The following is a 13,763-nucleotide window of genomic DNA, read 5'->3' as shown; positions in this document are numbered from 1 at the left end:
GCAGCAGCAGCAGCAGCAGCAGCAGCGACTGCAGCAGCAGGGGGTTAGGCAGCAGTTCTCCCTTCAGAGTTTGATGAGTTAACAATTAAAAGAAGAGAAATAAAGGGAAAAACAGAAAGAAGGCAGCAGACACAAAGGCAACGGCGGACGCAGCAGCAGCAGCAGCGGGAACAGCAGCTGCCGCTGCTGCTCTTGTTTGCTTCCTGAAGCAGCAGCTGCTGCTGCAGCAATTGTAATGAAGTTAATTTATTGCTTTTATTTTAAAAATTTAAATAAATAACATTCAACTAACTCCCGAAGAGCGGACGCACCACCGCCGCCGCCTGTGCCGAGCTGCCTATACACCTGGGGGCCCCTGCCAGCAGCAGCAGCAGCTGCTCCTGCAGCAGCAGCAGCTTATTGAAACTTAAAGAGTCTCGAGCCACAAAATGAAATTTAAACTATTTTTAATAAACCTTAACTGTAATTCAGCGAAAACGGCCCTGGAGACGAATTTGCAGAGCCAACACCACACTGCGGGGGCCCACTGCTGCTGCTGCTGCTGTTGCTGCTGCTGCAGCTGCTGCTGCTGTTGAAAGCTACGACGCCCACACACTGGGTTGTATGTACACTTGAATGAAGTTACAGCACTCTGCTAGCAGATAGAGCAGCACAAAAGGCCAACTCTGCCACTTTTGCTGCTGCTGCTGCTTTGCTGCTGCTGCTGCTGCTGCTGCTGCAACATTGCTACCGCTGCTGCTGCTGCTGCTACTGCTGCTGCTGCTGCTGCAGCGTTCCAGAAAGTCAAAAGCTAGCAGCGAAGACCTCGGCGGAGTCAAACTTTCTCTCCGCGTCATCTAATTTAATTAAATTAAATATAATTTAATTTAATTTAATTTATTCAAACTAAACTTAATTTAAACTTAATTTTAAATTAATTTGAATTTAAATTCTTTTAATTCCCTTTTGCCCTATCTTCCTAAAGGCGGATAAAAACGGAAATGTGAAAAGTGGAAAATAAATTAAAAATGAAAATAAATAAAAGAAAGAAATAAAATAATGAAGCAAACAAAATGAAATAAAGCAAATAAGTAAATAAGCAAAACTAAATTAAAATAAATTAAAAATAAAATAAAACAAAATAAAATAAAATAAAGTAAAATAAAATGCCAAAAGTGGAAAATAAAGAGTTGAAAGTTGCAAAAGAAAAGAAATTTATTTTTTTCGATTTTTTGCTTTTCTTCTTTTTGCTGCTCTTGTGTCTTTCTTGAGTCTTTTGTCCACAAACTTGACATCTCTATTTCTCCTGCTGCTGCGCAGTTTGCTGCTGCTGCTGCCGCGCCGTTTTGCTGCTGCTGCTGCTGCAGCAGCAGCAGCAACTCCAGCAGACCGCGACACTATGAGGGTCTTCGGGGCCTTCTTGGAGCCTGCGGGACAAAAAGAAATACTTTTAATTTAATGCCTCTTATTTAATTCTTTTTATTTAATTTTTCTATTTAATTCACTTTATTTTAATTCATTTTAGTTTGTTCTTTTTTATTATTACTCCTATATTAATTATTTTAATGCTAAAATAAATCGAAAAAAAGTTCCTAAATGTCAGCAGCAGCAGCAGCAGCAGCAGCATAAGACATGACAAAAGAGAGCAGAAAAACGCGCTTTTTGGATGTTGGGATTGCGGACTTTTTGCGATCTTGGCTTCGAGTCTGGCGAGAGCTTTTCCTTTTCCTTTTTCGTTTAATTCTTTACTTTCGGAAATTAAATTAATTTCTTTTTCGAGTCTCTTGCGGAGCTTCTGGGAGCGTTTGCGGGCCCGCGCCTTCGCCTCTTGCACCTGCGCCGCCCGCCGCACACCCGAACTCCCCCATTTCCGCCTCGAATTCCGTCGTTTTAACTCCATTTTCACCATTAAAAATACAAATTAAATCCAAAATGCATTTTTAAATTCAAAAACGACCCAAAAATGGGAAAAAACGAGCCCGAAGTGCGCCCGCCACGACACCTGCTGAGGTGTACGTACACCGCAGCAGCTGTACGTACACCGCAGCAGCTGTACGTACACCCCACTCAGCTGTATCCGCACCTTTCGAATCGGCCGGCTGTTTATTTCTTTCATCTTTCTTCTGTATTCTGCTGCTGCTTCTTTCGTCATTGGCAGCTGCGGCTTGTTGTGCTGCTCCTCCTCTTCTACAAACCTGCGCAAAATGACTCATTAAAACGCTAAAAGATCATTCATTTCGTGCTAACCGCGCAGCAGCAGCAGCAGCAGCAGCAGCAGCAGCAGCAGCAGCAGCAGCAGCAGCAGCACCAGGAGGGGAGCTGGGGGTCATTGAAGGCATAGCGATTGTAAGCTCCGTCGATTAAGTCCATTCGGGAAGAGCGGCGAATCAAAAGAGCTGCTGCAGCAGCAAATTCAGGTGTATGGGCAGCTGCGGGGGGCCCCAGCAGCAGCGGGGGGGCCACTTCGATTCTGGCGAAGACAAACGGAGATTAAAATGCTCCATTTTAATTCATTTTAATTCTTTATTTTAATCATTTCTAATTATAATTATTACTTTTGTTATTTATTTCAATTCGTAATTGGAATTAGTCCTAATTCATTCTTTGGGATCGAGAAAACGGGACACGAAAAGGCGCGCGGGTTGCTGCTGCTGCTGCTGCAGCAGCAGCAGCAGCAGATTGAAAGGAACTGGGGGAAAGGGAAAGCGTACTTCTGTGCTGCTGCTGGGGCTGCCTCTGGGTCTGCAAGTAGTTTTCTTTTTGCTTTTTTTTCTTCTTCTTTTTTTCTTTTTATTTGTCTTTTTTGCTTCTCCAATAAAGGCATTTGCGGCAGCTCCGCGTCATCGAGCTCCTCAATTTGCTGCTCTTCCTGCTGCTGCTGCTGCTGCTGCTGCTGCTGCAGCACGGGGTCGAACGTCTCCGTCAGCAGCGACGCAGCTAATTCTTCTCCTGCTGAAGAGAATAAAGGCTGCTCGAAAAAACGAGCAGCAGCTGCTGCTTCGCGCGACCCTGCTGCTGCTGCTGCTGCTGCTCCTTCGTCTTCTGCTGCTGCTGCTACTGCTGGCGAACTGCTCCCGCCTCCTTTTGCTGCTGCTGCCTTCACAACAGCAGCGGGAAGCTCATCGTCTGCACGCACACGCTCAAAACGCTGGTGCTGCTGCTGCTGCTGCTGTTGCTGCTGCTGCTGTTGCTGCTGCTGCTGCTGGCTCTGTAGCTGATAACTTTCTCCCCGCCGCATCTCCGAAACCCTAAACCCTAAACCCTGAACCCTAAACCCTAAAGTCTGACCCAAGAACTCGTGGGCGTTGCGTTTGCGCGCTGCCTTTTTGCTTCTGTGTGCTGGCTTTTCGTCGCTGCTGCTGCTGCTGCTGCTGCTGTCACAGTCAGAGTCCTGCTGCAGCTGCGCAGCAAAATGTTCTCTTGTTTCCTTCTGCAGCTTCTCGTCAAGAGCCTGCAGCTCTTCTATTCTCTCCTTCATCACTTTCGCCCGCCGCGTCTCTTTCTTCTTTTTGCTGCTGCTGCTGCTGCTGCTGCTGCTCAAAAACTGCTGCCGCAGCGCAATTGAAGAATCCACTGCCTTCTCCAGCCTGAGGGGAAAAGCAATTTAATTAATTAATTAAATTATTTTATTTATTTAATTAATTTGTTGCACCTATTTATTTAATTGTCATTAATTTATTTGTTCATTCATTTGTTTAATTTGCTTTATCAATTTATTTTTTACTTTTAATTTTATATTTATTTTTCTGTTAATAGCCGGAATGGCAATCCCGCTGGGGGTGCTAAAGCCTAAACCCTAAACCCTAAACCCTAAACCCTCGGCGGCGCGTGCCTGTGCAGGTTTTCTTGTTCTGAGTCGGAGTCGGACAGCAAATGTTTGTTGGAGGTTTTGTACTTGCTGCTGCTGCTGCTGCTGTCGCTGTCGTCGTCGCTGCTGCTGCTGCTGCTGTCTTCTTCCCTGCTGCGGTGCTGCAGCAGCAAATCTTCTGCTGCTAGTGCTGCTGCTGCTTCGCCACTCAGCTGAAATAATTCAGAGTCTCTTTCCCCCACAGAATAGGCATTTCTGGAGAACAGCTGCTTCTGCTGCTGCTGCTGCTGCTGCCGCTGCTGCTTCCGCTGCTGCCGCCGCAGCTTCCGAGACACCGATGCATGCAGTGACAGCAACTCCTAAAAACAGCAGCAGCAGCAACAGCAGCAGCAGCAGCACAGACACACCAGCAGCACAGGCAAAACAGCAATCACAAGCAGCTCCAAAATCCACCTGGAGATGAAATGAAACCCCAAACCCTAAACCCTAAACCCTAAACCCTAGCCGGGTGAAGAAAGGAGATGCTGTTTAGTTTCTAAAGAACAAAATAAAAAGTAGATAAAAACTAGTAATTATATTTAAATTAAATTAAAACTAAATTAAAATTAAACTAAAAATAAATAATTATAAATCCTCACCGCATCCGCCTGCTCATTCTCATCCTCAGCTGCTGCTGCTGCTGCTGCTGCTGCTGCTGCTGTTTCTCTACCCTCAACACCGTCTACCGCTTCCCCACTGCCGTCCCCGCTGCCGCTGCTGCTGCTGCTGCTGCTGCTGCTGCGGAGGGTTGCTTCGATTTGTCTTTTGACCTTCCAGCGCCACAGCAGCAAAGTTCGGAGATCTTTTTTGTTGAGGACTTTTAAATCTTCCCAAAGTTCTTTAATTTCTTTTGTTGTTAATTTATTTTTTAAAATCAATTCTGTGTAAGCTTCTGGACTCAGGCCAGTTTCACTTTCGTTTTGCTGCTGCTTTTCCCCTTTTGCTGCTGCTGCTGCTGCTGCTGCTGCTTCCTTTTCACTCTTGTCTTCTTTTGCATGTATTTCCTTTTCTTCTTTTTCACTTATTTCCTTTTCTTCGTTTTCATTTGCTGCTTCTGCTGCTTCTGCGGCTGTGTCCGCAGCGGGGGTGTCGTTCTTGCTGCTGCTGCTGCTGCTCTCTCCTTGGCGGATTGCTGCTGCTGCTGCTGCTGTTGCTGCTGCTGCTGCTCGCGCGTCCCGGGGGAGTCTGGGAGACAAAGTGGAAGCACTTAAGAGATCCCTAACAGGATCTTTCGAAGTGAAGAAGCTAAAGAGAGATAATTCTTTGAAGACAGCAGCAGCAGCAGCAGCAGCATCGTAGCCGTCGCGGTGGCGCTTCTGCTGCTGCCGCAGCGCCTCGCCGAGGCGCACGCGTTCCTGCTGCTGCTGCTGCAGCTGCAGCAGCTGCTGCTGCTGCTGCTGCAGCTCCCGCGCGCGTTCCGACGCCTCCGGCGCCCGCTCCTGCTCCCGCCGCCGCTGCTGCTGCTGCTGCTGCTGCTGCTGCTGCTCCGAGTCCGGGGCCTGGTCCACTGCCATGAAGACAAACTTGGGATCGAAAAGTCTCTTGTCGAGGACTTTCGGCTTTTTAAATCCGAAGCAAACAAGAAAGAGCTCTGCAGAGGCGCCGCGAGAAGCTGCAGGTTTCGTTGCAGCAACTCTCTCGAAGAGCTGCTGCAGCGCGAAGAGCAGCAGCAAATAGTCCGCAGAACGAAACACTTTTGTCACAAATGTTCCTCCTTTTTTTAAATGCAAACATGCCAATTTAAAAGCATTTAAAACCAAAATGTTTTGTTCAAAAGCATCTCCTGCCCAGCTGCTGCCCACGTTCGGGGCCCCGTCGTGCAGAAACAAGTCCGCCTCCTCCCCCTGAAAAACGCCAAAACGACCCAAATTTGAACCTTTTTAGCTCCTTTTTCTTCTATTTTCTTCCCTTTTATTCTATTTTATTCTATTTTATTCTATTTTATTCTTTTTTATTCCTTTTTCGCGGCTTTCTGGCGCTCTTTTGGCACTTTTTGGCGAAGTTTTGGCCAGCTGGGGGCGGAGTTGTAGGGCCAAATAACACAAAGTCCGACACAGCCAACTGCAGCTAATTAATTTATTTAAATTAATTAATTAAATTAATTAATTTAATTTAATTTAATTTAGTTAATTAGATTTAATTAATTTAATTGTTTAATTTAATTATTTAATTTAATGAACTCCTCAGCTGATTGGAGAGTGCGGAAAAGAAAAAAAGAAAAGAAGAAAAGCAGCAAAAGAAAGTCCTCAAGTGAAACATCGAAAGATCCGTTAAAACTCAAATTAAGAAATAGAAGATCCACTTAAACTCAAATTAAGATTCAAAAGATGAATTTACTTCAAAATAAACACCGAAAGATGAATTCAATTCGAAATGAACACCAAAGGACGAATTTAATTTAAATTCCGATTTTAAAGACCCCCTTAAACCCCACCCAAAGCCCGACAAGCCCGCAGTGGTCCACCGGGGCCCCCAGTGGTCCACTGGGGCCCCCAGTGGTCCACTGGGGCCCTTTGGGGCCCCTGGAGCGAATTTGGGGCCCCTGGAGGCGGCGTTTGGGGCCCCCGGAAGCCGCAGTCGGGGCCTCGAAAGGGGAGAAGAAAAAGAAGAAAAAAGGAGAAAAAGAACAAAAAAGAACAAAAAAGAACAAAAAAGAAACAAAAGCAGCAGCACCTGCAGCGCGGCCCTCAGCTGGCGCTGGCAGTCCACAGTGGTGATGTCCGCCTTCAGGCAAAGGCAGTTCTTGAGGGGGGCGATGGGGGCGAGGTCGACTCCGATGAGAATGGGGTGAAAATTGGAATTAAAATTAAACTTGAATTTGGATTTAAAATTCGAATTTGACTCCAAATTTGAACTTCTTTTCGGCCCCAAGCTCGCGCCTTTCTTCTGCGACATCTCCCGCAAACAGACCTGCAGCCACGAGCCCGGGGCTGCGCACAGATCCACCACCACCCTGCAGCAGCAGCAGCAGCAGCAGCAGCAGCAGCGGCAGCAGCAGCAGCAGCAGCAGCGGCGGCGGGGGCCGTGAGGGGGGGACGAGGCAGCGAGAAGGGCAGTCGAAACACGCAGAATGCACAGCAGCAGCAGCAGCAGCAGAAATGAATGCCGCGCAGCAGCAGCAGAAGCGGATGCAGCAGCAGCAGACATGAATGAGAAGGCAGCAGCAGCAGCAGCAGCAGGGGACATAATCCTATGTGCCAAGAGTCAATACGATGCTGCCCCTGCAGGAATCAAACCCTAAACCCTAAACCCTAAACCCTAGATTAGGGTCTATCCCCCTCTATCTTCTTCCCTCTCGAGTCCCTTTCGCTCATCCTGCTGCTACCAATACCCCTGCTGCTGCTGCTGCTGCTACTACTACTACTACTGCTTCTGCTGCTGCGGCTGCTGCAGCGACCCATACCCCCCCACCCCCTCGTACCCGCACCCCTCCTACCCCCCGCTGTTGCTGCTGCTGCTGCTGCTGCTGCTGCTGCTGCAGCTACCTGCAGTTGCTGAAGAGGTCATATTTCTGGGCGAGCTGAATAAGCTTGAAGGCACTTCGGGCCCGGAAGCCCTGCTCCTTGGCCAAGTAGTAGTAGCGGTCTAGACGCTCCTTTCCCTTCTTCTTCCGCTGCTGCGAACGACCCATCTTCTGCTGCTGCTGCTGCTGCTGCTGCTGCTGCTGCTGCTGCTGAGGGAGGGGGGGTGCTGCTGCTTGTGGTGATGATGCTGGTGATGCTGGGGGCGCTGCTGGTGGAGGTGGGGCTGCTGCTGCTGGAGATCCTGCTGCTGCTGCTGCGCTGCTGCTGCTGCGCTGCTGCTGCTGCGCTGCTGCTGCTGCTGCTGCGCTGCTGCTGCTGCTGCTGGGGGTTCTGGAAGGGTTTGGGAAGGAAGGTGGTGGGTCTTGGTTGGGAAATAAAGTTTAAAACAGGGAAGGTGAAAAGAAATGGAAATTAAAATAAAATAAATGGCGAAGGGCGGCAGCGCCGGGGCGCCGCCATCGACGGAGGTGTAGTGACACCCCAAGCTGCTGCCTCCGCAGCTTCCAAAAGTCCTTTTTTCGAGCTCACAAGGACTTTTTTGTTTATTTTTTTTGAATTAAACTAATTTAAATTAAAAAGCCTTTCAGAAGAAGCTTCAGCAGCTCCAAAACTCCCGCGGGGCCCCACAGCAGCCCCCAGCAGCCTCACATGCGCTGCAGCAGCCGACAGACTGCAGCAGAAGTTGAATTTGAATTCCAAACAAAGAAATAAATACAATTAAAGTTCTATTTTTATTTCAGTTTTTTTAAAAATAAATATTTAATTAAAAACGAACAAGTAACAACGAGGTTTAATGGCCAGGCTGGCCGCAGGCAATAAAAGCTCTCCTGCAGCAGCAGCAGCAGGTTTGAAACTTTTTTCTTTACCTGAAAGTTTTGTTTTATTTTACTTGATTTGTTAATTTAATTTAATTTATTTAATTTGTTTTATTCAATTTGTTTCCTTCTTGGGACAGAGTAATATAAAAGAGCTATTTAAAAGCCCCTCAGAGTCAAAAGAAGCGAAGAAGCTGCTTTTGCTGCTGTTGCTGTTGCTGCTGCTGCTGGTGCTGCAGCTGCTACCTCTGCAGCAGCTGCTGCTGCTGGTGCTGCTGCTGCTGTTGCTGCTGCAGCTGAAGTGCGAGTGCCTGTCTTTCCCCAGCCCGCCACAAAGCGTCTCCATAAGTAGCTGCTCTTCTTCGAGGGTTAAGAGTTTAGGGTTTAGGGTTTAGGGTTTAGGGTTTAGCCGGGGTGCTGCTGCTGCTGCTGCTGCTGCTTTGGACCCCTCCCCCTCCCACAGAAAAGTGAAGCAAATACTAAAATAATAAAGTAGTAAAATAATAATAAATAAATAATAATAAATAATAATGAATAATAATAAATAACAAATAACTAATAATAATGAATAATAAAACAATAATAATAAAGGTAAAAGTAAAACAAAAGCTTGAGGGGTTTTCTCCTTCCAAAACACCCCACCACCCCTCTCTCCCATTAGGGTTTAGGGTTTAGGGTTTAGGGTTTAGGGTTTAGCGTTCGAGTCGGACTTTGTCTCCGAGTTGTGCGTAGAGTTCCTTTTTGAGTTTTTCTGCTTCTTCGGATTTTATTTTTATTTCCTCTTCTGTCTTTTTCATTTCTTCTTTTATTTCTTTTTTGTTTTCCTCCAAAGCCTCTTCAACACTCGCTGCTTCCCGCAAGAAGTAACACTCTCCTGCAGCAGCAGCAGCAGCAGCAAATGCAGCAGCAGCAGCAGCAGCGAAAGAGGCCCTGTTGCAGCAGCAGCAGCATAGATGCAGCCGGGAGTGCTGCTGCTGCTGCAGCAGCAGCAGCTAGCGAGAGAGCCCGCTGACAGCGGCAGCAGCAAACTAGCCCGTCTCGCAGCAGCAGCAGCAACAGCAGCAGCAGCAGCAGCAGCAGCACCTGCTGCTGCCGCTGCTGCCTCCAGCCGCCAAGCAGCAAAAGAAAGAGCTCCTCCACAAACACAGCAGCAAATAAACAAATACACTCCCACGCAGCCACCATACCTCAGGTTTGCATGCATTCAAGTGCAACAAGCAGCAGCAGCAGCAGCAGCAGCAGCAGCAGCAGCAGAGGGGATAGTCGCAACAGCAGCAGCTCCCCAGCTGATCGCCTGTAAGCCCGAACTCAACTGGCAGCGGAGCTGCACACATGACTGCTGCAGCCGCAGCAGCACCCGCAGCACAACGGCAGCAGCAGCAACACCAGCAGCAGCAGCAGCAGCAGCAGCAGCAGCTGACCAACGCGGAACCAGAGGTCGTCGTCTGCGAGGGAAATCTCGGCCTCCTCTTTGGCGTCGGTGAGGGTGTTGAGTTTTTTCTTGAGAGCAGCAACTCGCATTTCCATGGTTTCGAGATTGTGGAGGAGGCAGCTGAATTTTGAGAGTTTTTTCTGCGCCTCCTCGGGGATATCTACATCATTTATCATTTTGGAGTTATAAATTGAAAAAAAAATACTTTTAATCCGCAGATTCCCGGCGAACTGCGCAGCCGCCGCGCGCCGCAACTTCAGGTGTATGCGCGTACACCCGGACACCGCGCCACTCCCGCACAGAAACTTCTTCACTTCGAGGCTCCGGCGAAGTTAAAAAGGGAAATTTGAAATCAAATTAATTTAGTTTGCAGAAATTTAAATTAATTCGATTTAAATTTTCTTTTTTCGCGCAAGAACGCCGCAGAAAAGGCGCGCTTCGGCACTTTCCACCTGGTGCCTGCAGTGCGCACAGCCGGGCGAAAACCCGAGCAGCAGTGGAAGAAGAAAAGAAAAGGGAAATCGAAATGCAAATTTAAAAACAATTTAATTTCTCTTCACCTCCAGATCCTCTTTTTCTGAATTTTCGCCTTTTTTTGGGGCTGCGACTTGTCCTGCATGCCCGTTGGCAACGGACTTGAACAAGTCGGTTTCAGCCTTTCCAGAGGCCTCTGGCGCCAAACTTTCCGCGTTTTTGCATTTAATTTCCCCTTTTTAATTCAAAAATTCAATTTAAAACTCTTTTCCCGGTTTATTTTTCGCAGTTTCCCGCCGAGGCTTGCGCCCCCCGTGGGCTCCCCTCTCCTCGATTCCGGCACTCACCGCTCCTCGCCGCGTGTCCTCCGCCTAAAGCAATTTATTCATTGATTTAATTTATTTATTTAAAAACAATTCAAAGTTGTTTAATTAATTCCAAATGATTTAGTGCGGCAGCGCCAGACGCCCCCGCGGCGCCGCTGCAGCTCCCGTTCTTTTCAGGTGTCTTGACAGCTCCCCGAGAGGCTCCCCCGCCCCCGTCTTCGCCTCTCTTTGCAGTTTCTTTGGAGAATTAAAATTCAAATTAAAATTCAAATTTAATCCTTTGGACTTCAAAATGCTTTTCAGTTCTGCTGCTGCTGCAGAACAGCAGCAGGGAGGGACCCCCCACAGCAGCAGCCGTCTCGCCAGCCCCCGGGGGGGCCCCCAGGGGGCCCCCTGCAGCAGGTCCTTTTCTTCTTTCCCTTTTGCTGCTCCCCTTGCTGCTGCAGCAGCTTCCCAGTGCAGAGGCAGCTCCTCCGCTGCGTCCTCTCCTGCTGCTGCTGCAGCAGCAGCTGCTGCTGCTGCCGATGAGGACTCCTGGGAGTACTGGGAGCTGGCTGCGGACTGCGAGGGCGGGCAGCTCAAGCGCAGCAGCAGCAGCAACTGCAGCAGCAGCAGCAGCAGCATGGACCACTGGTCCACTATGACCACCGCTGAGGCTTTGCCGGACCCCCTAAGCCCGTGGCCTGCTTCGGGTGTACGTACACCCGAAGCTGCAGCAGCAGTAGCATTTTCTTTTTCCAGCTGCGACTTTGAAATTCAAGAAAGTCCATTTGATGTTTTTTCGCAGCAGCAAAGTTGCATGCAACAGCAGCAAAGTTGCATGCTGCAGCAGCACGGCGTGCAGCAGCAAAGCGGCATGCAGCAAGCTGCCCTGGCCCCAGACTTTGCTGCAGCTTCTGCTGCTGCTGCTGCTGCTGTGCTGCAGCCGTTGTCTGACTCTTGTTTCTCTTCTCACGAGACATATGAAGACCTTTTAGACTGGGAGCCGTTTGCTGCTGCTGCCGCTCCTGTGGCAGCAGCAGAAGATGCTGTTGCTGCACCCGCTGCTGCAGCAGCTGCTGCTGATGGACCTCCTGCAGCAGCAGCAGCAGCAGCAGAAGACTTTACAGCCTATAGACACGAACTGCAGCAGGCCCCTGGAGGGGCTGTGCATGCACTGCAGCTGCAGCACAGAAGTTTCGAGAGAGACCCAGGCGCAGCAGCAGCAGCAGCAGAAGCAGCAGCAGCGCTGCGCAGCAAACAGCAGCAGCAGCAGCAGCAGCAGCAGCAGCAGCAGCGAATATGGCGCGCGCTGCGCCGCGTGGTCCGATCTTTGCTGCTGCTGGGAAACGCAGCCTTAAATATAGAAGAGAAGCTGCTGCGTCGCCTCTGCAACGCCCCCAGCAGCAGCAGCAGCAGCAGCAGCAGCAGCAGCAGCTACGGGAGTGCGCTGTGCCTGAGTGAGGTCTCCGCATCGCCCCCAGCAGCAGCAGCAGCAGCAGCAAGGGTTGAGGCCCGCGGCTTGTGGCTGCTGGAGGAGCAGCAGCTGACAGCAGCAGGAGAAGCAGCAGGAACATTTTTGCTGTCGCTGTTTCTCTTTCTCTGTGCTGCTGCTGCTGCAGCAGCAGAATCCCACAAACACAAATTCACACTCACGGAGCCCCTGGGGCTCTACGGCAGGCTGCCCTTGCTGCTCTACCTTGCTGCTGCTGCTGCAGGTGCTGCTGCTGCTGCTGCATTGGCTGCTGCTGCTGCTGCTGCTGCTGGGTGTTACCATTTGCCGCGCTTTTTCCTCCCGACCTTTCTTTCTATTTCTTTCACTACTTTATTATTTATTATTTTATTTATTTATTTATAATTAATTGATTAATTAATTTAATTAATTTATTTATTTATTTTTCAGGATTGCATTTATCCCCTGCGCTGCTGTACGCTGACTGGCTGACGGGGCCGCAGCGGCGGTCTTTGTCGTTTGTGAATTTGCTGCTGCTGCTGCAGTACGCAGCAGCAGCAGCAGCAGCAGCAGCAGCGTGGGGCGCGTGGGGAGCCCGCGGCGACTTTGCTGCTGCCTTCCCGCTGCTGCAGCAGCAGCAGCCGGAGTTCGTCGGTGCTGCAGTAGCAGAAGCAACTCTTGCTGCGCTGCTGGTGGGTCTGCTGCACTATTGCTTAGCACAATAAACCCTAAACCCTAGGGTTTATGGTTTAGGGTTTATTTGCTGCTGCTGCTGCTGCTGTGTCTGCTGCTAGGCATTAGTTTGCTTCAGCATCCGCGGGCTTATTTCCTTAAGAAAAAGAGAAAAAGCCAGAGAAGGAGAAGACAGGCCCCTAACTGCTGCTGCTGCTGCAGCAGCAGCAGCAGGAACAGCAGCAGCAGCAGCGGGAACAGCAGCAGCAGCAGCAGGAGAGGAGGAAGCAGTGGACTGCGCGGAGCGGGGATTGGGCTGCGGAAGCCCGCGGCACAGCAGCAGCAGCAGCAACAGCAACCTGCTGCGGTTTCGTGCCGCAGCTCTGCTGCTGCTGCTGCTGCTGTTTGCTGCTCTTCACCGGCCCTCTCCTGCTGCACTAAACCCTGCAGTGGCTTACACAGCAGCGTGGCTGTCGCGGCTGGACCGCAATGCAGCAGCAGCAGCAGCAACAGCAGCAGCAGCAGGAGCTGCAGCAGGGGACTCCGCAGCGACGCCAGGCAGCGCAGCAGCAGCTACAACGGCAGCAGCAGCAGCAGCAGAATCCTTGTGGAGCGACGCCGAGTCCTGGTTTAGTTTTTTTGTTATCTTTTCTGCTGCTCCTTATATAGGCTGCCAAGTTGCTGCCATTCTATGGTGCAGGTACAGCAGCAGCAGCAGCAGCAGCAGCAGCAGCAGGGGATGCAGCTGGAGCAGTAGCAGGCACAGCAGCAGCAGGAAGCGGTGTTGTTTGCTGCTGCTGCTGCTGAGTTTGAGGAGCACTTTGCTGCTGCTGTGCGGGGTGTATGTGCAGGTTCTTGGACCCTGCAGCAGCAGCAGCAGCACCCGCAGCAGCAGCAGCAAGGCGATTGCAGCAGGTGTGGATCCAGGGCAAAACCCTTTCTGCTGTTTATTTAGTAGATGATTATTCCGGCGAGCAGCAAACAGCCGCAAACGCAACCAGCTACACAAGGCTGTAGCTGCTGCTGCTGCTGCTGCTGCTGCTGCAGCACAGCTGCAGCGTGCCTGGCGGTGCCAGCAGCAAACAGAACTAAGAGATATCAATTAGAAGACAGGCGAACTGAGAGTCGGCAGAGCAGCAGCAGTAGCAGCAGCAGCAGTAGCAGCAGCAGCAGCAGTAACAGTAGCAGCAGCAGTAACAGCAGCAGTAGCAGCAGCAAAGACTTTAGGGAGACCAACAAACAAGGCAAATGCCGCCACCGTA

General features: G+C 50.0%; 2 protein-coding genes across 2 annotated transcripts; one reads left to right on the top strand and one right to left on the bottom strand.

Moving 5' to 3' along the window:
- Positions 1–1,194: 1,194 nt before the first annotated feature.
- Positions 1,195–9,773, bottom strand: ETH_00021240 (ftsJ-like methyltransferase domain-containing protein, putative; the record flags this gene model as incomplete). The annotated part of the gene is made up of 11 exons (XM_013379369.1): positions 1,195–1,406; positions 1,729–1,813; positions 2,063–2,174; positions 2,288–2,449; positions 2,691–3,105; positions 3,268–3,566; positions 3,848–4,146; positions 4,426–5,670; positions 6,500–6,779; positions 7,312–7,711; positions 9,587–9,773. 11 exons carry the CDS (start codon positions 9,771–9,773, stop codon positions 1,195–1,197), a joined length of 3,696 nt encoding a protein of 1,231 aa, XP_013234823.1.
- Positions 9,774–10,689: 916 nt separating this feature from the next.
- Positions 10,690–13,518, top strand: ETH_00021235 (uncharacterized protein; the record flags this gene model as incomplete). The annotated part of the gene is made up of 4 exons (XM_013379368.1): positions 10,690–12,094; positions 12,280–12,521; positions 12,624–13,282; positions 13,353–13,518. 4 exons carry the CDS (start codon positions 10,690–10,692, stop codon positions 13,516–13,518), a joined length of 2,472 nt encoding a protein of 823 aa, XP_013234822.1.
- Positions 13,519–13,763: the final 245 nt, after the last annotated feature.

This window comes from Eimeria tenella, genomic scaffold (genome assembly GCF_000499545.2).
Source record: "Eimeria tenella Houghton genomic scaffold, Eth_scaff248, whole genome shotgun sequence".
In the NCBI taxonomy this organism is placed as follows: domain Eukaryota; phylum Apicomplexa; class Conoidasida; order Eucoccidiorida; family Eimeriidae; genus Eimeria; species Eimeria tenella.
The sequence above is the reverse complement of the archived record's forward strand: the minus strand, read 5'-3'. Positions and strand labels throughout refer to the sequence as shown.